The 25845-nt window shown below is 42.3% G+C and overlaps 1 protein-coding gene across 14 annotated transcripts in view; it reads left to right on the plus strand.

Annotated features, from left to right (window-relative positions):
* The window catches only part of masp1 (MBL associated serine protease 1), a 404010-nt gene that overhangs the window by 112576 nt on the left and 265589 nt on the right, over positions 1–25845 (plus strand). The window contains exon 7 of one of the 14 annotated variants that reach the window (XM_059990956.1): positions 19455–19567. The exons of the other annotated variants lie outside the window; for them this stretch is intronic. Within the exon in view, the coding sequence (XP_059846939.1) occupies positions 19455–19531 (77 nt within the window). The 3' untranslated portion in view covers positions 19532–19567. Of the gene's footprint in view, positions 1–19454; positions 19568–25845 lie in introns of those variants that run through there. 14 annotated transcript variants of the gene reach the window in all.

The following is a 25845-nucleotide window of genomic DNA, read 5'->3' on the forward strand; positions in this document are numbered from 1 at the left end:
ATAAGACCTATCAAGTGTGACAGTTGGAAAGTGTGTATGGAACCGGAGGAAATAGCAGAGGTACTTAATGAATTCTTTACTTCAGTATTCACTGTGGAAAAGGATCTTGGTGATTATAGTCACAAAATGCTGGTAGAACACAGCAGGCTAGGCAGCATCTATAGGGAGAATCGCTGTTGACGTTTCGGGCCGAGACCCTTCGTCAGGACTAACCGAAAAGAAAGATATTCGGTTAGTCCTGATGAAGGGTCTCGGCCCGAAACGTCAACAGCGATTCTCCCTATAGATGCTGCCTAGCCTGCTGTGTTCTACCAGCATTTTGTGTGTGTTGTTGTTTGAATTTCCAGCATCTGCAGATTTCCTCGTGTTTGGTGATTATAGTGATGACTTGCAGCAGACTGAAAAGCTTGAGCATGTAGATATTAAGAAAGAGGATGTGCTGGAGCTTTTGGAAAGCATCAAGTGTGTAAGTCACCGGGACCGGATGAGATGTACCCCAGGCTACTGTGGGAGGTGAGGGAGGAGATTGCTGAGCCTCTCAAATGATCTCTGCATCATCAAAGGTGACAGGAGAGGTTCCAGAGGATTGGAGGGTTGCGGATGTTGTTCCTTTATTCAAGAATGGGAGTAGAAGTAGCCCAGGAAATTATAGACCGGTGAGTCTTATCTCAGTGGTTGGTAAGTTAATGGAGAAGATCCTGAGAGGCAGGATTTATGAACATTTGGAGAGGTATAATATGATTAGGAATAGTCAGCATGGCTTTGTCAAGGACAGGTCATGCCTTACGGGCCTGATTGAATTTTTTGAGGATGTGACTAAACACATTGATGAAGGAAGAGCAGTAGATGTAATGTATATGGATTTCAGCAAGGCATTTGATAAGGTACCTCATGCAAGGCTTTTTGAGAAAGTAAGGAGGCATGGGATCCAAGGGGACATTGCTATGTGGATCCAGAACTGGCTTGCCCACAGAAGGCAAAGAGTGGTTGTAGACGGGTCATATTCTGCATGGAGTTCAGTCACCAGTGGAGTGCCTCAGGGATCTGTTTTGGGACCTTTACTCTTCGTGATTTTTATAAATGTCCTGGATGAGGAAGTGCAGTGATGGGTTGGTAAGTTTGCTGATGACACAAAGGTTGGAGGTGTTGTGGACAGTGTGGAGGGCTGTCAGAGGCTACAGTGGGACATTGATAGGATGCAAAACTGGGCTGAGAAGTGGCAGATGGAGTTGAACCCAGATAAGTGTGAAGTGGTTCATTTTGGTAAGTCAAATATGATGTCAGAATATAATATTAATGGTAAGACTCTTGGCAGTATGGAGGATCAGAGGGATCATGGGGTCCGAGTCCATAAGATGCGCACAGCAGCTGCGTGGGTTGACTCTGGTTAAGAAGGCGTACAGTGTATTGGCCTTCATCAATCATGGAATTGAATTTAGGAGCCGAGAGGTAATGTTGCAGCTATATAGGACCCTGGTCAGACCCCAATTGGAGTACTGTGCTCAGTTCTGGTTGCTTCACTATAGGAAGGATGCAGAGGAGATTTACAAGGATGTTGCCTGGATTAGGGAGCACGCCTTATGGAAATAGGTTGAGTGAACTCAGCCTTTTCTCCTTGGAGTGACTGAGGATGAGAGTGACCTGATAGAGGTGTATAAGATGATGAGAAGCATTGATCATGTGGATAGTCAGAGGATTTTTCCCAGGGCTGAAATGTTTGCCACAAGAGGACACAGGTTTAAGGTGCTGGGGAGTAGGTACAGAGGAGATGTCAGGGGTAAGTTTTTTACTCAGAGAGCAGTGAGTGTGTGGAATGGGCTGCCGGCAACGGTGGTGGAGGTGGATACAATAGGGTCTTTGAAGAGACTTGGATAGGTACATGGAGCTTAGAAAAATAGAGGACTATGGGGAAGTCTAGTAATTTCTAAGGTAGGGACATGTTCGGCATAGCTTTGTGGGTCGAAGGGCCTGTAATTGTGCTGTAGGTTTTCTATGTTTCTAAATTAATGGGTACTTTGTATCTGTCTTCACTGTGGAAGACTCTAACAGTGTGCCAGAGGTAAATGAGTGTCGGGAGCAAGAGTGAGTGCCATTGCTGTTACAAAGGAAAACTTACTATGCAAACTCAAAGCTGTTAAGGTGGATAAGCCACCTGGACCAGATGGACTACATCCCCGAGTCCTGAGAGAGTTTGCTGAAGAGATAACGGATGCATTGGTCATGATCTTTCAAGAACACTTGATTCTGGCATGGTCCAGCAGGACTGGAAAATTGCACATGTAACTCCACTCTTTACGAAAGGTGGAAGGCAAAAGAAAGGAAATATAGGCTATTTAGCCTAACCTCAGTGGTTGGTCTATTATGAAGGATGAAGCTTCAGAGTATTTGGTGACAAATGTTAAAATGTCAAAGACAGCATGGTTTCTGTAAAGAGAAATATTGCCTGACAGATCTGTTAAAATTTTTGAGGAAGTAACAAGCATGGTGAACAAAAGGGAGGCAGTGGATGTCATTTACTTGGAGTTTTAGAAGGCATTTGATAAGGTGCCACACATGAGACTGCGTAACAATATAATTCCTATGGATTTACAGGAAAGATAGGCTTGGATAGATGAATGGCTGACAGGCAGGAGGCAGTAACTGGGAAAAAAGAGGCCTTTACTGGTTGGATGCCAGTAACTAGTGGTGTACCTCATGGGCCAGTATTGAGACCGCTACTTTTCAGATTGTTTGTCACTGATTTGGATAATGGATTTGATGGCTTTGTGGCAGACTTTGCATATGATACAAAGATAGGTGGAGGGGTAGGTAGTGCTAAGGAAGCAATGTGTTTGCAGTGAGACTTCAATAAATCAGGAGAATGGGCAAAGAAGTGGCAGATGGCATACAGTGTTGGGAAATGTACGATAATGTATTTTGGTAAAAGGAAGAATACTGTAGATTATTATTTAGATGGGTAGAAGGTTCAAACATCAGAGGTGCAGAAGGTCTTAGGAATCCTTGTGCAAGACTCCCAGAAGGTTAATTTACAGTTGAGTGTGTAATAAGGAAGGCAAATGCAATGTTGGCATTTACTTTAAGGGGAATAGAATATCAAAGCAAGGAGATAATGCTGAGGCTTTATAAGATACTCGTCAGGCTGCTTTGGGCCCCACATCTTAGAAAGGATATGTTGTCATTAGAGGGAGTCCAGAGGAGGTTTACGAGGATTATTTGATGAATGAAGGGGTTAACATATGAGGAGCGTTTGGCAGCTTTGGGCCTGTACTCAGTGGAATTTAAAATGCAGGACGGTCTCATTGAAACCTATCATATGTTGAATGGACTAGTTAGGATGGATGTGGAGAGGATGTTTCCTATGGTGTGGGTGTCCAGAACTGGAGGGTACAGTCTCAAAATTGAGGTGCAACCTTTTAGAACAGAGGTAAGGTAGAATTTTTTTTAGCCAGAGAGTAGTGAATCTATGGAATGCTCTGCCACAGACTGCAGTGGAGGCCAAGTCTGTGGGTATATTTAAGGGGAAAGTTGATAGTTTTCTGATCACTCAGGATATCAAAGGATATGGTGATAAGGCAGGTGTATGGGGATGTGGAATCCGGGATTGGCCATGATGGAATGCCAGAGCAGACTTGATGGGCTGAATGGTCTAGTTCTGCTCTGTATCTTATGGTCTTGTGGGCTAATCCGATCAAATGGTGAGAGGCCTTGATAGAGTGGATGTGGAAGAGATGTTTCCTATGGTGGGGGAGTCTAAGACCAAAGGGCATAGCCTCAGAATAGAGGGGCGTCCCTTTAGAACGGAGATGAGGAGGAATTTTTTTAGCCTGCGAGTGATGAATCTTTGATGAACCTTTGTCACAGGAAGCTGTGGAGCCCTAGTCTTCATGTATATTTAAGGCAGAGGTTGACAGATTCTTGATTGGTCAGGGCATGAAGAGATGCATGGAAAAGGCAGGAGATTGGAGCCAAGAGGAAAGTTGGATGAGCCATGATGATTTCATGGGCCAAATAGCCTAATTCTGCACCTATACCTTTTGGTCATAGTCAAATGCAAAGTTCCCCCTACTTGTCACATTTTTGACCATTTCCAGTGGACTTGTGAAATGTTCTTTTTCTTCTTGTTCAATATTTATTGGTATTGGTTTATTGTCACATGTACCAAGATACAGTGTCAAAAATGTTTATACAGATCAAGTCATCACATGGTACCACGGTAGCGTAGCTGTTAGTGCAACATAGTTAAAACTCAGAGAAATTCTGGAGTTCAATTCTGGCACCATCTCTAAGGAGTTGTGCATTCTCCCTTTGAACTGCATCGGTTTCCCCTGGCCACTCCGGTTTCCCTCTCTGTTCAAACGTTATTAGGTTAATAGGTCACTGTAAATTGCCCTGCATTTAGGGTAGGTTTCAATAGGTGGATTGTTGGGCTGAAATGGCCTGTTCTGCACTGTTTCTCCAAATTAAAAAAAATACACTGGGTACTGAGATAGATAGAAAAACAGAAAACAATAACAATGCAGAATAAAGTGTAACAGCTTTAGAAAAATTATAGTGCAGGTCAATAAGGGGAAATATTCTCCCTCCCCCCGACTATGGACTGACAATTCAGTAGTTTTCAGATTTCTTTGTCCCTCTCCAAAATAGTGTGGTCACATCTGCCACTCTCTAATCCATAGGAACAAACCCAAACATACAGAACCCTTTAAGATGAGCATCAACTCTCAGAAACTTCATCTTCATCTTCATCTTCAGAACTCTTCTTCTTCTCATCACCTCTACTGGTGCGTTGGCCGCCTACAGCAGCTTGCCAGAGTCTTTTATCCTGGGCCAGTCTTCCAAGTTATCCCATCTTCAAAGATCCTTCCTCTCCCAAGGATGAGATCTTTGGAGCTTTGTTGCCATTTTTGTAGCACTGGGCTTTTTACAGGATGTGGTTGCTAGCCCCATGCTTAGATCTCCAATCACAGTGGGCTTGGGTCCATTCATGATAGAGTTATCTTCAAAGGATGTTGCCTGGTTTGGGGAGCATACACTATGAGAATAGGTTGAGTGAACTCGGCCTTTTCTCTTTGGAGCGACGGAGGATGAGAGGTGTATAAGATGATGAGAGGCATTGATCGTGTGGATAGTCAGAGGCTTTTTCCCAGGCTGAAATGGTTGCCACAAGAGTATACAGGTTTAAGGTGCTGGAGAGGAGGTACAGAGGAGATGTCAGGGGTAAGCTTTTTACTCAGAGAGAGGTGAGTGCATGGAATGGGCTGCCGGCAATGATGGTGGAGGTGGATACAATAGGATCTTTGAAGAGACTTTTGGATAGGTACATGGAGCTTAGAAAAATAGAGGCCTATGGGTAAGCCTAGTAACTTATAAGGTAGGGACATGTTCGGCACAGACCTGTGGGCCGAAGGGCCTGTATGGTGCTGTAAATTTTCTATTTTTCTATGTTTCTATGTTAATTTCTTCACTCAGATGAAGGTGTGCAACAAGCTGCCAGCGAAGTTGATTTCAACATTTGAGAAATTTGGATAGGTACGTGAAAGGGAAGGGGATGAAGGGCTATGGTTCAAGTGCAAGTTGCTGGGACGAGGCAGGTTAATGGTGGGCCCGTTTCCATGCTGTACTGTTCTATGGCTTCAAGCTCACTAGCTTCTTTAGTACTTAGTTGAGTGGAGGAACAGAGGATTTGTGAGGTCCAAGTCCAGATATTACTCAAATTTTCTGTGCAAGTAGTTCGGTGGTAAAGAAGGCATGTGGTGCGTTGGCCTTCATTAGTTGGGGGATTGAGTTCAAGAGCCGCAATGTAATGTTGCACCTGTATGCGGCTCTGGTTAGACCACAATTGCGGTACAGTGTGTATATGTTTACCTCTACCTCTCACTTTCTGCAGGGATCGCTCCCTCTGTAATTTCCTTGTTCATTCCATAAGACCATAAGAATAGGAGCAGAAGTAGGCCATTCAGCCTTTGATGCCCAGCCAATCAAGAACCTATCTATCTCTGCCTTAAACACACTGAATGACTTGGCCTCCCCAGCTTCTAGTGGTAACAAATTCTACAATTACCATCCTCTGACTAAATTAATTTCTCTGAATCTCAGTTCTAAATAGACATTTTTCAATCCTGAAGTTGTGCCCTCTTGTCCTGGACTCCCCCAACATGGGAAATAACTGTGCCATATCTACTCTGTTCAGGCCTTTTAACATTCGGAATGTTTTTATGAGATCCCCCCTCATTCTCCTGAACTCCAGGGAATACAGCCCCAAGAGCTGCCGGACATTCCTCATATGGTAACCCTTTCATTCCTGGAATCATTCTCATGAATCTTCTCTGAACCCTCTCCAATCTCAGTATATCCTTTCTAAAATAAAGAACCCAAATCTGTGCACAGTACTCCAAGTGTGGTCTCACGGGTGCCATATAGAGCCTCAAATTCACATCCCTGCTCTTATATTCCTATACCTCTAGAAATGAATGCCAACATTGCATTCGCCTTCTGCACTACCGAATCAACCTGGAGGTTAATGTTTAGGGTATTGTGCACAAGGACTCCCAAGACTGTTTGCATCTCTGCATTTTGAATTCTCTACCCATCTAAATTATAGTCTGTCTGTCTATTTCTTCCACCAAAGTGCATGACCATAAACTTTCAAACATTGCATTTCATTTGTCTCTCCTTTGCCCATTCCCCTAAACTATCTAAGTCTCTCTGCAGGCTCTCTGTTTCCTCAACACTACCTGCTCCTCCACCTATCTTTGTATCATCAGCAAGTTTAGCCATAAATCCATTAATACCGTAGTCCAAATCACTGACATACTGTACATTGTAAAAAGCAGTGGTCCCAACACCGACCCCTGTAGAACTCCACTAGTAACCGGCAGCCAGCCAGAATAAGAACCCTTTATTCCCACTCTCAGTTTTCTGCCAATCAGCCAATGCTCCACCCATGCTAGTAACAATCTTGTAATTCCATGGGCTCTTAACTTGCTAAGCAGCCTCATGTGTTGCACCTTGTCAAAGGCCTAATGAAAATCCAAGCACACCAAATCTACTGCATCTCCTTTGTTTACCCTACTTGTAATTTCCTCAAAAAATTGCAGTAGGTTAGTCAGGCAGGATTTTCCTTTCAGGAAACCATGCTGGCTTTGGCTTATCTTGTCATGTGCCTCCAGGTATTTCGTAATCTCATCCCTATCAATGGATTCCAACAACTTCCCAACTACTGATGTGAGGCTAACAGCTCTATAGTTTCCTTTCTGCTTCCTCCCACCCTTCTTAAATAGCCAGAGTAACATTTTCAATCTTCCAGTCATCTGGTATAATGCCACAATCTATCGATTCTTGAAAGATCATTGTTAATGCCTCTGCAATCTCCCCAGCTACTTTCATCAGAACCCGAGGGTGCATTCCATCAGGTCCAGGAGATTTATCCAGGCTCACACCCTTAAGCTTCCTGAGCACCTTCTCAGTCATAATTTTCACTGCACGTACTTCACTTCCCTGACACTCTTGAAAGTCTGGTATACGGCAGATGTCTTCCACTGTGAAGACTGATGCAAAATATGCATTCAGTTCCTCTGCCATCTCTGTGTCTCTCATTATAATATCTCCAGAGTCATTTTCTATTGGTTCTATATCTACCCTCTACTTTCTTTTACCCTTTATATACTTAAAAATGCTTTTAGTATCTTCTTTGATATTAGTCACCAGCTTCCTTTCATAATTCATCTTTTGCTTCCTAAAGACCTTCTTAGTTTCCTTCTGCAAGTTTTTAAAAACTTCTGAATCCTCTATCTTCCCACTAGCTTTGTCTTTGGTTTCCTTGTATGCCCTCTCTTTTATATCTGCTCTGACTTCACTTATCAGCCACGGCAGTGTCCTTCTTCCATTCAAAAATTTCTTCTTCTTTGGAATATATCTGTCTTGCACTTCCCTCATTTTTCACAGGAACAGCCATTACTTTTTTGGTGTCCTTCCTGCTAGTGTCCCTTTCCAGTCAGCTTTGGCCAGTTCCTCTCTCATGCCATTGTAATTTCCTTTATTCCACTGAAATACCGACACATTGGAATTTAGTTTCTCCTTCTCAAATTTCAAAGTGAGTTCGATCATATTGTGATCATTGTTCCATAGGGGTTCCTTAACTTTTAAGCTCTTATCACCTCTGGATCATGGTAAGCAGCCAATCTAGCAATGCCAATCCCCTTAGTAGGCTCAACAACAAGCTCTTCTAAAAAGCCATCCCTTAGACATTCTACAACTTCTCTCGCTTGAGGTCCAGTACTGTCCCGGTTTTCCCAATTCACTTTCATGTTAAAATCTCTAATGATTATCATGACATTGCCCTTCTGACACATCTTTTATAACTCCTGCTGTAATTTGTAATCCATATCCTGGCTGCTGTTTGGAGGCCTGAATACAACTGCCATTAGGGTCCTTTTACCTTTGCCATTTCTTAACTCAACCCATAGAGACTCTACACCTTCCTATCCTATGTCATCCCTTTCTAGTGATTTAATATTATTTCTTACACATAGGGTCACACTACTCCCTCTGCTTACTAACCTATCTTTCTGATACACCGTATATCCTTGGATGTTCAGCTCCCAGTGGCAGCCATCCTTTAGCCAAGTTTCAGAGATGGCTACATTATACTTGCCAATCTATAGTTGAATTTCAAGATCGTCCATTTTATTTCTTATGCTGCATGCATTCAAATATAACCAGTAGTTGTTGCTTTCTGTTTTAACTTCACCACACCTCTATTGCCTTTAAATCACCCCACTGGCTGTGATTATGCCTCATTTCCTGCCTGTCCTTTCTATCATCTCTCTTGCACGCTATCTTTGGTTTATTTCCGTTTCCCCCTTCCTCAGCTCTATTAAACCGGCCCACTAAGATATTGGACCCCTTTGGGTTCAGGTGTAACCCGTCCTTTTAGTACAGGTCATACCTCCCCCAGAAGAGACCCTAATGATCCAGGAACCCAAAGTTCTGCCCCCTATACCAGTCTCTCAGCCACGCATTAATATGCCTGATGTTGCTATTCTTCCGCTCATTAGTATGTGACACAGGCAGCAATCCTGAGATTACTACCCTGGAGGTCCTGCTTTTCAGCTTCCTACCCAACTCCTTAAATTCTCTCTTCAGAACCTCCTCCCTTTTTCTACCAATGTACCAATTTCTACACACCCTGCAGGTATCTCTACCAGGCTGACAAAACCTCCTGTCTGTTCCCCTCACTATGGAACTAATGAATATCACATTCCTTATCATCTTCTCTCCTTTCTGCACCACGGAACCAGGCTCAATGCCAAAGACCCAGTTGCCGTGGTCGTCCTCTGTCAGGTCACCCCCCCCCCCCCCAACAGCATCCAAACTGAGACAGCACTTACTGAGGGGGATAGCCACAGGGGTGCTCTCTACTATCTGAGCTCTTCCCTTCCCTGACAGTCACCCACTTGCCCTACTCCTGCAGCCATGAGATGATGATTTCCCTGTAGCTCCTTTCTATCTCCTGCTCACTTTCCCTAATAAGCTGTAGATCATCAAGCCCTCCCCATTCATCCATCCCACTAATCTCCCTCCTGGCTCTTATCCCTGCAAGTGACTTAAATGTTACACCTGCCCGTACACCTCCTCCCTCACTCCATTCAGTGCCCCAGACAGTTGTCCAGGTGAGGGAACACTTCACCTGTGCATCTTCTGAAGACATCTGTTGTGTCCAGTGCTTCTGATGCAGCCTCCTCTGCATTAGTGAGACCCACTGTAAATTGGTGGACAGCTTTGTCAAACATCTGCCATAAGGGGGACTCACACATCGGCTCCATCTGCCATAAGGGGGACTTCCTAGTGGCCAAATATTTTAATTCCGATTCCCATTCTTGGTCTGATGGGTCAGTCCATGGCTTCTTCTTATACCAAGATGAGCCTATCCTCATGGTAGAGGAGCAACCCTACATTGTACTCCATCTGCCTGACCCTTGCCCACTCACTTAACCTATGTATATCTTTCTGTAGACTCTCTGCACAATTTGCTTTTCCATTCAATTTAGTATCATCAACAAACTTAGATACACTACACTCGGTGCTCTCTTCCAGATCGTTCATGTATATTGTGAACAGTTGTGGGCGCAGCACTGACCCTTGCAGCAAATTAGGTCGTCTGTGAATATTTTAGCACCGGGTTCCCCACGAACAGGGGCTTTTCTATCTTCAGGCCCACAAGTTTGCTCAGCAGTACCTCTTAAGTGAAAGCTGTTGTATAAGACCCTAAGACACCCATCGACTCTGCTGTGCCATTCCATCATGGCTGATTCTGGATCCCACTCAACCCCATAAGCTTGCCTCTTGCCATATTCTTTGATGCCCTGACCAATCAGGAAACAATCAACTTCTGCTTTAATATACACATGGACTTGGCTTCCACTGTGGTCTATGCAGAGCATTCCACAGATTTACTACTACCTGGCTAAAAAAATTCCTCGTTACATCTGTTCTAATGGGTCACCCCTCAATTTTGAAGCTCTGCTTCTAGTTCTGGATACCCCCACCATAGGAAACGTACTCTCCACATCCACTCTATCTAGTCCTTTTAACACTTGGTAGGTTTCAATTAGAGCCCCTACATTCTTCTAAATTCCAGTGAGTACAGCCCCAAAGATGCCAAATGCTACTCACATGTTAACCCTTCATTCTTGGAATAATCATTATGAATCTCCTCTAGACTCTCTACAATGACAACAGATCATTTCTGAGATATGGGGCCCAAACCTGTTGACAAGAACAGGTTTGGGCCCCAAGAAGGATATTATGGACGAAATGGGAGGTGAGGACCTCGATAAAATCACTGTCACTAAAGAGATGGTGATGAGCAAACTAGAGGGCCTGAAGGTAGATAAGTCCCCTGGCCCTGATGGGATGCATCCCAGGGTGCTGAAGGAATTGGCGGAGGTTATAGTAGATGCGTTGGTAATCATTTATCAAAACTCTCTAGACTCTGGGCAGGTCCCAGCGGATTGGAAGACAGCAAATGTCACGCTACTTTTTAAAAAAGGATGTAGGCAAAAGACGGGCAACTATAGGCCAGTTAGCTTAACATCTGTAGTCTTGAATGCTTGAAGCTGTTATTAAGGAAGAAATAGTAAAACATTTAGAATGAAGTGGTTCCATTAGACAGACGCAGCATGGATTCAGAAAGGGCAAGTCCTGTTTGACAAACTTACTGGAGTTCTTTGAGGACATAGTGAATGCAGTGGATAGAAAGGAATAGGTGGATGTGGTATACTTGGATTTCCAGAAGGCGTTCGATAAGGTGCCGCACAAGAGACTTATAAATAAGATACGGATGCATGGAGTAGGAGGAAGTGTATTGGCATGGATAGTGGATTGGTTAACCAATAGAAGGCAGAGAGTTGGTGTAAATGGGTGTTTCTCTAGTTGGCAGTCAGTGGTGAGTGGGGTGCCACAGGGGTCGGTGCTGGGCCTGCAGCTGTTTACCATTTACATCGATGATTTAGAAGAGGGGACTGAGTGTTGCGTAGCAAAATTTGCTGATGACATTAAACTGAGGGAAAAGCAAATTGTACAGAGAATGTGGAGAGTCTGCAGAGGGATATAGATAGATTAAGTAAGTGGGCCAAAGTCTGGTAGATGGAATACAACATTGCTAAATGCGAGATCATCTACTTTGGAAGAAATAATAGAAGAGCAGATTATTATTTAAATGGTGAAAGATTGCAGTATGCTATTGTGCAGAGGGAATTAGGAGTGTTTGTTCATGAATCGCAAAAAGTTGGCTTGTAGGTACAACAGGTTACGAAGAAGGCAAACAGAATGTTGGCCTTCATTGCTAGAGGGATTGAATTCAAAAGCAGGGAGGTCATGCTGCAACTCTACAGGGTACTGGTGAGGCTGTACCTGGAGTACTATGTGCAGTTCTGGTCTCCATACTTGACGAAGGATATACTGGCTTTGGAGGCGGTGCAGAGGACATTCACCAGGTTGATTCCAGGGATGAAGGGGTTAACCTCTGAGGAGAGATTAAGTCGCCTGGGACTATACTCTCTGGAGTTCAGAAGAATGAGAGGGGGTCTTATAGAAACATACAACATTTTGAAAGGGATAGATAAGATAGAAGTAGGAAAGTTGTTTCCGTTGGTAGGTGAGACTAGAACTCGGGGACATTGCCTCAAGATTCAGGGGAGAAGATTTAAGACAGAGATGAGGAGAAACTGTTTTTCCCAGAGAGTGGTGAATCTGTGGAATTCTCTGCCCAGGGAAGCAGTTGAGGCTTCCTCACTAAATATATTTAAGATACAGTTAGATAAGTTTTTACATAGTAAGGGAATTAAGGGTTATGGGGAAAAGGCAGGTAGATGGAGCTGAGTTTACAGACAGTTCAGCCATGATCTTATTGAATGGCGGGGCATGCTTGATGGGCTGGATGGCCTACTCCTGCTCCTATTTCTTATGTTCTTATTGACAATACACCAAGAGCAGCCTGACTAGTGTCTTCAAAAGGCTCAGCACTATCTTCTTGCTTTAATACTCTATTCCCCTTTAAATAAATGCCAACATTGCATTTGCCTTCTTTACCACAGACTCAACTTGTAAGTTAACCTTCTTGGATTCTAGCATGAGGACTTCTAAGTCCCTCTACACTTCTGATGTTGGAACCTTCTCCCCATTTAGATGTAACACTTGCCCAACAGGCTGGTATATGTCTAGGGGAAAAGGAGATCCAGCCACACACCAACCCCACCTCCCGTACATGCAGGTGCTGTGAGAATCGAGTTTATGCCTCGCGCCCGCCCACAGTATCAAACCCACAACAAATACCGTTATGAAATACATTTTAAAGAGTTTACTAAAATTAACAGAGTATTAGGCAATACAATATATATGCAAGGGAAAAAAACAAAAAGGCGCCAACTTATCAAAGTTCAGTCGGTTTAGTGCACATCGTTGGAGCTCAACCATCAAACATCCGACCCCTCATCGCTTGCCTCTGACCTCCACGTCTTTGCACCTGGGACCACACCCGGTGGTCTTCCAAGCAGTGCAGCACACGTCCACCTTCCTCGGCATCTTCCTCCCGGCTCTCTACCAAAAGCCCGCAAAGCCTTACAAGACAAAATAACATTCCCCATTGGTTAACAAATAAATACAATTACCATATCAACAAAACAACTGTGAGAGAAACACTTATCAGACAAAGAAGCATTCCTACTCTTAACAAACCAAAAAAAAAACATTTTGAGTAACATACACAGGACATTGTACATAGATAATAGTCTGCAGTATTGTTCCTTTTACCAAAATGTAATATCAGACATTTCCCAACACTGTATTCCATCTGCCATATTTTTGCCAATTCTTCCAATTTGTCTAAGTTCTGCTGCAGTCGCATAACTTCCTCAGCACTTCTTACCTCTCCACCTATCTTTGTATCATCTGCAAATTTTGCCACAAAACCATCAATTCTTCTATCTAAATCATTAACAAACAATGTGAAAAATGGCGGTCCCTGTACTGACCCCTGGGGAACATCACTAGTCACCAACAGCCACCAGAAAAGGCCCCTTTTTTTACCAATCGCTGCCTCCTGTCTGTCAGCCATTCTGCAATCCATGCCAGTATCTTCTCTGCAACAGCATTGGATTTTATCTTGTTAAACAGCTACATGTGTAGCATCTTATCAAATGCCTTTTGAAAATCCAAGTAAATGACATCCACTGCCTCTTCTTTGTCCACTCTGCTTGTTTCTTAGAAACATAGAAAACTTACAGCACAATACAGGCCCTTTGGCCCACAATGCTGTGCAGAGCATGTACTTACTTTAGAAATTACCTTGGGTTACCCATAGCCCTCTGTTTTTCTAAGCTCCATGTACCTATCCAAGAGTCTCTTAAAAGACCCTATCGTATCTGCCTCCACCACTGTCAACGGCAGCCCATTCTGTGCACTCACTACTCTCTGCGTAAAAAAAACTTAACCCTGACATCTCCTCTGTACCTTCTTCCAAGCACCTTAAAACTGTGCCCGCTACTTGAAGAACTCTTAACAGATTTGTCAGGGAAGATTTCCCTTTACAGAAACCATGCAGACTTTGACTTCTTTTATCATTAGTCTCCAAGTACCCCTAAAACTTCATCCTTAATAATGGACCCCATCACTTTCACAACCACTGAGGTTAGGCTAACTGGCCTATGATTTTCTTTAATTTGCCTTTGCTTTCCTCCCTTCTTAAAGCCCAGTTTTGCATACTGTTGATGTCCAGCTGTAACCTTTGACAGCCCTCCACACTACCCACAACACCCCCAACCTTGGTGTCATTGGCAAATTTACTAACCCATCCCTCCACTTCCTCATTGAGGTCAATTATAGAAATAATGGAGAGAAGAGGGCCCAGAACAGATTGCTGAGGCACACCACTGGTTACTGACCTCCATGCAAAATATGACCCGTCTACAGCCACTCTTTGCCTTCTGTGAGCAAGCCAGTTCTGGATCCACAAATCAATGTCCCCTTGGATCCCATACGTTCTTACTTTCTCAATGAGCCTTGCTTGGGGTACCTTATCAAATGCCTTGCTGAAATCCATATACACTACATCTACTGCTCTACCTTCATCAATGTGTTTAGTTATATCCTCAAAAAATTCAATCAGGCTCGTAAGGCACGATCTGCCCTTGACAAAGCCATGCTGACTATTCCTAATCATATTATACCTCTCCAAATGTTCATAAATCCTGCCTCTCAGGATCTTTTCCATCAACTTACCAACCACTTAATTATGACTCACTGGTCTATAATTTCCTGGGCTATATCTATTCCCTTTCTTGAATAAGTGAACAACATCTGCAACCCTCCTTGATTGGAGACCACATCAAAGTTTATGGGGAGAAGACTGAGGATCAGCCATGATTGAATGGTGGAGCAGACACGATGGGGAAAATGGCCTCATTCTGCTCCTATGTCTCACCGTCCTAATTTGTATTTTGAGTCGGTGGTGAGGAAGGCAAGTGCAATGTTAGCATTCTTTCTGAGAGAACTAGAATATAAAAGCAAGGATGTAATGTTGAGGCTTTATAAGGCAGTGGTGAGGCCTCACTTGGAGTATTATGAGCAGTTTTGAGGTCCTTATCTAAGAAAGGATGTGCTGGCATTGGAGAAGGTTCAAAAAAGGTTCATGAAAGTGTTTCTGGGATTGAAAGGCTTATCAGATGAGATGTGTTTGCTGGCTCTGGACCTGTACTCACTGGAATTCAGAAGAAAGAAGGGAGTGTCTTATTGAAACCGATCACGTGTTGAGAGGCTTTGATAGTGTGTGTGTGCGGAGAGGATATTTCCTATGGTGGGTGAGTCTAAGATCAAAGGACACAGCCTCAGAAAGAAGGACGTCCACTTAGCACAAATGAGAAGGAATTTCTTTAGCCAGAGAGTGGTGAATCTGTGGAATTTCTTGCTACAGGCTGCTGGCCGAGTCATTGGGTTTATTTAAGGCAAAGGTTAATACGCAGAGAAGGCAGGAGATTGGGGCTCGGAGGGAAATGTATCAGCCATGATGTAATGGCAATGTAGACTCAATGCACCAAATGGCCTAATTTTGCTCCTATACCTTACGGTCTTATGGTCTACCCTTTCAATGGTTCAGTGGTTCAATTTAATATCAGAGAATGTATACAGTATACAACCTGAAATTCTTACTCTTTGCAAACATCAACAGAACTAGAAAAAAAATGAATGAATGACAGAAAACATTAGAACCCCAAAGACTCCCTTCCCATGCACGAGGAGCAGTAAAAGCATCCACTTGCCACCATCCCTCTTCCCAAACTTGCTTTGGCAAAAGCATCACCCCTACCACTCATCATGCAAGTAATTGCAAAACACCCAGAGACCATGATCAAAAACCACTGTCTGTCCCAGCACTTCGACATCTCAGACAGGCTCTCGGTCTCCAATGAGGGGGAGAGAGAGAGAGAGAGAGAGAGATATTGCTTCTGCCACAATGAAAGGGGAGACCACTAGCTCACTGTTTCAATGTTACAATCTGCTGTATTGCTTTTCCGAGCCCTCTTTCTCAAGGAGAAAGACTGTCACTCACCGTGTAGAGAGAGAGAAAGATTGCTAGAGTGTAGGGGCCTCTGCTCTCCACCCGCTGTTTTAATATTTTACTCTCCCGCGACACTTCAATCGGCAAGGAATCCGGTCGTCCACAGGGCCACACCACAAAGGTGCACATCTTCCAGGCCGCACCTGGTGATATCGGCGAGTTTTGAGAGCGAGAACCCACTGCCCATGAAGAACCATAGTTTGAGCTGCATCTGTAGATCATAGACTCCAACAGACCCCTCAGCTACCGTGAAAAAGGAAAAAAAAACAGACAGGACAAAGAATGAAACCTTTTCGTGGACAAACTGGAGGAAGTCACCCAGATCCACTAAAACCTCTGGTTCCATCTTTAGCTCTTCCCACACATTCCCCTAATCATTCTCATGAACGTCTTTTAGACCCTCTCCAATGCCAGTACATCTTTCAGTTAGAAGGGCCCAAAACTACCCAGAATATTCCCTGTGCAGTCCGACCAATGCCTTATAAAGTCTCAGCATTACATCCTGCTTTTATATTCTAGTCCTCTCGAAATGAATGCTAACATTGCATTTGCCTTCCTCACCACCAACTTAATGTGCAAGTTAATCTTTAGAAAATCCTGCACAAGGACTCCCAAGTTCCTTTGGACCTCTGAATTTTACAGGAGTAGTGACCTTGGTATCACCAGTCTCTCCACATCTAGTCTCATGCATCCTTCTAAATGTCCTCTGTAATCCTTTCTGTATTGAAGGTGATGTAGCAGCAATCTAATAACCAGGATTCTTGACTGCTGTCAAGAACCATCAGTGGTTGAACCATTAACAGAACTGCCCTTCGAGAACAAAGAAGAGAGGGTATCTCCAGTATGAGGAGGAACATCCCCTTTGGAAAAGCATCTCGAAAAGCTCAGCTAAGACTCATACAAGAGCCCTGAATTCCTTTCCCTAATGTTATTGCTGCCTGGGGTGGCGGTAGAGGCAAATACATTAGAGACTGTTAAATAGGCACATGAACATGAGGAAAATGGAAGAATATTAAAAATATGTAGGCAGAAGGGATTAGTTTAGTTGGCTGTTTGATGACTAATTTATTTGGTTCGGCACGATGTTGTGGGCTGAAGGGCTTGTTCCTGTGCTGTACTGTTCTGTGCTCTAATGTTATCGGGGTCATTGTCAGTGTCTCATTCCATTACAAAAGGCTATCTAAAAGCTGATAAACTCAAGATCTCTCGTACCAGTGTGATCTCCACAAAAATACTTAAAAAAACCATTGAAGTACCTGTAGTGCCTATTCAAGTCACACCTGATGGTGAGTTTTGCCTCACAGGGAAAATCATCCCAAGCAACCACTGTCTTCTTCAAAAGACAGAAACACTCCTTTCAGAGTAGGAGTGTATATGATCCTCACTGCACAACACAACTTTACAGGTTGCCACAGTAGTGTTCAAAATTCAAATGAAATTTATTATTAAAGTATGTATACCATATACCAGTGGTCTCTAACCACCAGGCCACGAGGAGACGATATGATTTGGCAATGTGACTCATATCACTTCATACCGCCAAGTCATATCATTTCCTTGCGGCCCGGTAGCACACGCTTTGCGGCCTGGTGGTTGCACTGCCATATACAACCTTGAGATTCATAGAAACATAGAAAATAGGTACAGGAGTAGTCCATTCGGCCCTTCGAGCCTGCACCGCCATTCAGTATGATCATGTCTGATCTTCTAAATTCCAGTGAGTATAAGCCTAGTCGATCCAGTCTTTCTTCATATGAAAGTCCTGCCATCCCAGGAATCAATCTGGTGAACCTTCTCTGTACTCCCTCTATGGCAAGAATGTCTTTCCTTAGATTAGGGGACCAGAACTGCACACAATATTCTAGGTGCGGTCTCACCAAGGCCTTGTACAACTGCATTAGAACCTCCCTGCTCCTGTACTCAAATCCTTTTGCTATGAATGCCAACATACCATTTGCCTTTTTCACCGCCTGCTGTACCTGCATGCCCACCTTCAATGACTGGTGTACAATGACACGGTCTCGTTGCATCTCCCCTTTTCCTAATCGGCCACCATTCAGATAATAATCTGTTTTCCTGTTCTTGCCTCCCATTTATCCACATTAAATTGCATCTGCCATGAATTTGCCCACTCACCTAACCCATCCAAGTCACCCTGCATCCTCTTAGCATCCTCCTCACAGCTAACACAGCCGCCCAGCTTCATGTCATCCACAAACTTGGAGATGCTGCATTTAATTCCCTCGTCTAAATCATTAATATATATTGTAAACAACTGGGGTCCCAGCACTGAGCCTTGCGGTACCCCACTAGTCACTGCCTGCCATTCTGAAAAGGTCCCGTTTACTCCCACTCTTCATCTTCTTACAGGCAGCCACAAAACAATGAAAAACCCCATACCATAAAGACAGTTAAACATCCATTGTGTGAAAAAAGAGCAAATAATTAAAAGTAAACAAATAACATACACATCAGAAAATCTGCAGATGCTGGAACTGCAAAGTAACCCACTCAAAATGCTGGAGGAACTCAGCAAGTTAGACAGCATCTGTGGAAGTGAATAAGCAGTCGATGTTTTGGGCTGAGACTCTTCTTCAGGAGTAAATAACACACGGATCATGAATCCCAGGGTCCCCAAAAGTGCATCCACCGCCACAGAGCCAGTTCAGAGACGTTGCATCCCGGGGGCTACGGGCCACAATTACAGAGTCATTTCAGTGCTGAGGTGAGCAAAGTCTCATGGAGTAGTGAGTTGAACACCAGTTTGTACCCCGCCCTCGGCCTTGGTGCATTTATCTTTTAAATCTGGCTCAGTACTTAAATCGGTTAAATATTGGTTCATTATCTGCCCTAGGGCTTGGGTCCCACCATTCCGGCCCAAAATTATCTCTAGTAATGGCCACCGCAGCTGCACTTGCATTTGTGAGAGTAGTTTGCAGAATATTTCAGGATAGCACAAAAAGCTTCAAATTTCTTTGTGTCCACATTTCTGAGGATCTCACCTGGTCCCTGAACTCCTCCATCCTGATCAAAAAGGCGCAACAACCTATTTCCTGTGGAGCATCAAGAAAGCTCACCTCTGTCCCAGGATACTGACGGACTTTTACCGCTGTCCCATTGAGAGCATACTCACCAACTGCGTCTTAGTGTGGTATGGCAATTGTCTCGTATCGGACCACAAAGCACTCCAGCGTGTGGTGAAAACTGCCCAGCGAATTATGGGCACCCAATTGCCCAGCATTGAGAACATATACCATAAACGCTGCCCGGGCAGGGCAAAAAGCATTATCAAGGATGCATCTCAGCCTAACCATGGAATTTTTACTCTCCTCCCATCCAGCAGGCGCTACAGGAGCCTCTGCTCTCGCACCAGCAGGCACAGGAAGAGCTTCTTCCCTGAGGCTGTGTCCCTGCTGAACCTCACATCACAGTGCTAAGCAGTATTGCACCCATATTGTACTGTCTCAGTACTTTTATATTTGTGTGCTGTAGCTCTTTTTATTCACAGTTATTTTGTAAATAACACAAATCTTTGCATTTCTGGTTAGATGCTAACTGCATTTCATTTGGCATTTTGACTTTTCACTTGGCACAATGACAATAAGTTTGAATCTAATCTAATGCCAGGTTGTACCTATGGTACCTATGGTTGTACCTATGGAGTACAACTATGGAGCACCTATGGAGTAAAGCCAGATCTAACATATAGAGAGGCTTTGAGGAAAGAGCAGCAGAATAAAGGGTGTAAAGGTAGTAAGGTAGAAGGGGTAAAGTGTGTGTACTTCAATGCAAGAAGCATCAGGAACAAAGGTGATGAACTGAGAGCTTGGATACATACATGGAATTATGATGTAGTGGCTATTACGGAGACTTGGCTGGCACCAGGGCAGGAATGGATTCTCAATGTTCCTGGATTTCAGTGCTTTAAAAGGGATAGAGAGGGGGGAAAAGGGGAGGAGGGGTGGCATTACTGGTCAGGGATACTATAATAGCTGCAGAAAGGGTGGGTAATGTAGCAGGATCCTCTTTTGAGTCAGTATGGGTGGAAGTCAGGAACAGCAAGGGAGCAGCTACTCTACTGGGGGTATTCTATAAGCCCCCTGGTAGCAGCAGAGATACTGAGGAGCAGATTGGGAGGCAGATTTTGGAAAGGTGCAAAAATAACAGGGTTGTTATCATGGGTGACTTTAACTTCCCTAATATTAATTGGCACTTGATTAGTTCCAAGGGTTTAGATGGGACAGAGTTTGTTAAGTGTGTCCAGGATGGATTCCTGTCACAGTATGTTGACAGGCTGACTAGAGGGAATGCCATACTAGATCTAGTATTAGGTAACGGACCTGGTCAGGTCACAGATCTGTCAGTGGGTGAGCATCTGGGGGACAGTGATCACCGCTCCCTGGCCTTTAGCATTATCATGGAAAAGGATAGAATCAGAGAGGACAGGAAAATTTTTAATTGGGAAAGGGCAAATTATGAGGCTGTAAGGTTAGAACTTGTGGGTGTGAATTGGGATGATGTTTTTGCAGGGAAATGTACTATGGACATGTGGTCGATGTTTAAGGATCTCTTGCAGGATGTTAGGGATAAATTTGTCCCAGTGAGGAAGATAAAGAATGGTAAGGTGAAGGAACCATGGGTGACAAGTGAAGTGGAAAATCTAGTCAGGTGGAAGAAGGCAGCATACATGAGGTTTAGGAAGCAAGGATCAGATGGGTCTATTGAGGAATATAGGGTAGCAAGAAAGGAGATTAAGAAGGGGCTGAGAAGAGCAAGAAGGGGGCATGAGAAGGCCTTGGCGAGTAGGGTAAAGGAAAACCCCAAGGCATTCTTCAATTATGTGAAGAACAAAAGGACGACGGGAGTGAAGATAGAACCGATTAGAGATAAAAGTGGGAAGCTGTGCCTGGAGGCTGTGGAAGTGAGCAAGGTCCTCAATGAATACTTCTCTTCGGTATTCACCACTGAGCGGGAACTTGATGACAGTGAGGTTGATGTTCTGGAGCATGTGGATATTAAGGGAGAGGAGGTATTGGAGTTGTTAAAATACATTAGGATGGATAAGTCCCCGGGGCCTGACAGAATATTCCCCAGGCTGCTCCACGAGGCAAGGGAAGAGATTGCTGAACCTCTGGCTAGGATCTTTATGTCCTTGTTGTCCACGGGAATGCTACCGGAGGATTGCAAGGAAGTGAATGTTATCCCCTTGTTCAAAAAAGGTAGTAGGGATAGTCCAGGTAATTATAGACCAGTGAGCCTTATGTCTGTGGTGGGAAAGCTGTTGGAAAAGATTCTTAGAGATAGGATCTACGGGCATTTAGAGAATCATGATCTGATTAGGGACAGTCAGCATGGCTTTGTGAAGGGAAGATCGTGCCTAACAAGCTTGATAGAGTTCTTTGAGGAGGTGACCAGGCATATAGATGAGGGTAGTGCAGTGGATGTGATGGATTTTAGTAAGGCATTTGACAAGATTCTACACGGTAGGCTTATTCAGAAAGTCAGAAGGCATGGGATCCAGGGAAGTTTGGCCAGGTAGATTCCGAATTGGCTTGCCTGCAAAAGGCAGAGGGTCGTGGTGGATGGACTACATTCAGATTGGAGGGTTGTGACTAGTGGTGTCCCACAAGGATCTGTTCTGGGACCTCTACTTTTTGCGACTTTTATTAATGACCTGGATGTGGGGGTAGAAGGGTGGGTTGGCAAGTTTGCAGACGACACAAAGTTTGGTGGTGTTGTAGATAGTGTAGAGGATTGTTGAAGATTGCAGAGAGACATTGATAGGATGTAGAAGTGGGCTGAGAAGTGGCAGATGGAGTTCAACCCAGAGAAGTGTGAGGTGGTACACTTTGGAAGGACAATCTCCAAGGCAGAGTACAAAGTAAATGGCAGGATACTTGGTAGCGTGGAGGAGCAGAGGGATCTGGGGGTACATGTCCACAGATCCTTGAAAGTTGGCTCACAGGTAGATAGGGTAGTTAAGAAAGCTTATGGAATGTTAGCTTTCATAAGTCGAGGGATAGAGTTTAAGAGACACGATGTAATGATGCAGCTCTATAAAACTCTAGTTAGGCTACGCCTGGAGTACTGTGTCCAGTTCTGGTTGCCTCAGTATAGGAAGGATTTGGAAGCATTGGAAAGGGTACAGAGGAGATTTACCAGGATGCTGCATGGTTTAGAGAGTATGGATTATGATCAGAGATTAAGGGTTAAGATTTATTCAGTGACCCCCAGCAAAGAACTTTATAAAGAAAGAGTGGAACTTCAAATGGAGCATAGTTTGTTATTATCCTCTTCGATTGAAAATCAGTTAATTAAATCTAGAACCCAGTTTTATGTACATGGAGATAAGTCTGGCAAATTATTGGCTAATCAATTGAAAACTGCTTCAGTTAAACGACAGATTACTAGGATTCGTAAACAAGATGGCACTCTGGTGATCGACCATAAAGAGATAAATAAAGCCTTTCAAGATTTTTATAATTCCTTATATCAATCAGAATTTGCTGAGGATTCTTCTAGAATAGATGAATTTTTAAGGAAATTGAATATTCCAAAATTAACAGTAGAGGATAGTGTATTCTTAGATACACCTATCACGGAAGCTGAAATAAAAAAGGCTATTTTTTCAATGAATTCTGGTAAAGCTTCTGGTCCAGATGGTTATTCTGCAGAATTTTTAAAATCCTTTTCCTCTATACTTTCTCCTTGGCTTTGTAAAATTTTTAAAGATGTGTTAGTTATAGGCAAATTGCCACAATCTTTTTATGAAGCCTCTATTTCTTTAATTCTTAAAAGAGATAAAGACCCTATTGAATGTGCATCCTATCGGCCTATATCCTTGCTGAATACGGATTTTAAGATTTTTAGTAAAATTTTGGCTACTAGATTAGAAAATATATTACCTCAAGTCATTTCTGAAGATCAGACTGGATTTATTAAAAATCGCTATTCATCTTTTAATATTAGAAAATTAATTAATATTATTTATACTCCTTCACCCAAAATACCAGAATATGTCATTTCTTTAGATGCTGAATAAGCATTTGATAGAGTTGAATGGCCATATTTATTTAATATGTTGCAGCATTTTAATTTTAGTTCAAAATTTATATCATGGATTAAATTAATATACTATAAACCCTTGGCTTTGGTTTTTACCAAAAATCAAAGATCTCCTTTTTTTCAGTTATTCCGTGGTACAAGGCAAGTTTGTCCTTTAAGTCCTTTACTATTTGACATTGCTTTGGAACCTTTAGCGATAGCCATTCGTGAATCACCTAATATTTTGGTTATTACTCGTGGGGAGGGGACGTATAAGTTATCATTATATGCCGATGATTTGTTACTATACATATCTGACCCTGAGAGATCTATTCCTGCTATTTCATCCTTGCTTGCTCAGTTTAGTAACTTTTCTGGTTATAAATTGAATTTTAATAAGAGCGAATTATTTCCATTAAATATGCAAGTTCCAATTGATAAACATTTACCATTTAAAGTTGTTACAGATTATTTTACTTATTTAGGTATTAAAATTACTAAAAAACATAAAGATTTATTTAAAGCTAATTTTTTACCCTTAATTGACCAAATTAAGCAACTTGCTACCAGGTGATCTCCATTATCTTTGTTATTAGTTGCTCGAATTAATGCTATTAAGATGATGGTATTACCCAAATTCTTATATTTATTTCAAGCATTACCAATTTTTATTCCTAAATCTTTTTTTGATATTATTGATTCCAAAATATCTTCTTATCTGTGGCAGAATAAAAATTCTAGACTAGAAAAAATATTTACAGAAGCCTAAGAAGGAGGGCGGTTTGGCTTTGCCAAACTTGAGATTTTACTATTGGGCAGTTAATATACGATACTTAATATTTTGGATACAAGAATTGACTACAGTTGCCTGCCCACAATGGGTAAATTTGGAATGTAAATCTGTACAAGACTTTTCATTGTTTTCAATTTTAGGATTTTCACTTCCTTTTTCTTTAGCTAAATTGAATAAACAAATAACCAATCCTATAGTCAAATATACATTGCAAATTTGGTTTCAATTTCATAAATTTTTTGGTTTGAATAAGTTTATTTTATCAAGCCCTATCATATCTAACCATTTTTTTCAGCCCTCTTTTATGGATCAAGCTTTTTTTTAATGGAAAACAAAAGGTATAACATGTTTTTGTGATTTGTTTTTGGATGATAGCTTTATGTCCTTTGAACAGCTATCTAATAAATATAATTTACCTAAAACCCACTTTTTTAGATATTTGCAAGTTAGAAATTTTTTGTATAATGAGTTAGTCTTTTCCGAAACTATGCCCATTGAACATTATGGAAAGAATTTTAGCTGAGTCCTTGTCAAAAGGGTTTAGTAGCTGTCATTTATAATATGATCATGAAAATACAGCCAGAAGTATCAGAAAAAATTAAGAAGGAATGGGAAGAAGGACTTCATTGTCTTATATCCACTGAGCAGTGGCAGAAAATTTTACTATTAGTCAATTCGTCCTCTATTTGTGCTAAACATGCCCTAATACAATTTAAGGTTGTACATAGAGCTCATATGTCTAAGGATAAACTTGCTCGATTTTATTCTCATGTTAATCCAACCTGTGACAGATGTCATTCTGATGTTGCTTCATTGACCCATATATTTTGGTCTTGTCCTTGTTTGCAAAAATACTGGAAAGATATTTTCAGTATTATTTCAAGAGTTCTGAATATCAATTTCCAACCACATCCTATTACTGCAATTTTTGGTTTGCCAATGGTGGATAATAGGCATTTATCCTTTTCATCTCGATGAATGATTGCATTTGTTACATTAATGGCTAGAAGATCTATTTTATTGAATTGGAAAGAAATTAATCCTCCAACTGTATTTCAGTGGTTTTCTCAAACTATCTCTTGTTTGAGCTAAGAAAAAATTAGAAGTGTTGTTTTTGATCCTTCAGTTAAATTTGAAGAAACTTGGGGACCATTTATTCAACATTTTCATATGAGTTAAATTTTCTTTTCCTAAACCTCACTTTTATTATCCTTAATTATTTGGATGGAGGTTCGGAGTTATTGGCACTACTATATATATCTAACATTATGCAATGGCCCATGTTGGTTAGTGTTTTTTTCTTCTTTTTTGGGGTTTTTTTTTTCTTTTTATTTCTTTTGTTTATAAATACTATGAGTTTGGGAGGCTATATATATTGATTATTATATATTTGAATGTCTACTTAAACTATTAACTATGTACTCTCAAACACTTTGTATTCATGTTTCATTTATGTTTGCTTAAAAATTAATAAAAAGATTTTAAAAGAAAGAGATTAAGGGAGCTAGGGCTTTACTCTTTGGAAAGAAGGAGGATGAGAGGAGATATGATAGAGGTGTACAAGAGGGATAGACAGAGTGGACAGCCAGCGCCTCTTTCCCAGGGCACCACTGCTCAGTACAAGAGGACATGGCTTTAAGGTAAGGGGAGGGAATTTCAAGGGGGATATTCGAGGAAGGTTTCTCACTCAGAGAGGGGTTGGTGCGTGGAATGCACTGCTTGAGTCAGTGGTGGAGGCAGATACACTACTGAAGTTTAAGGGACTACTAGACAGGTATATGGAGGAATTTAAGGTGGGGGTTTATATGGGAGGCAGGGCTTGAGGGTCAGCACAACATTGTGGGCCGAAGAGCCTGTAATGTGCTGTACTATTCTATGTTTTATGTTCTAAAGC

The sequence above is a fragment of the Hypanus sabinus genome, chromosome 2, assembly GCF_030144855.1.
Source record: "Hypanus sabinus isolate sHypSab1 chromosome 2, sHypSab1.hap1, whole genome shotgun sequence".
Classification (NCBI taxonomy): Eukaryota; Metazoa; Chordata; class Chondrichthyes; order Myliobatiformes; family Dasyatidae; genus Hypanus; species Hypanus sabinus.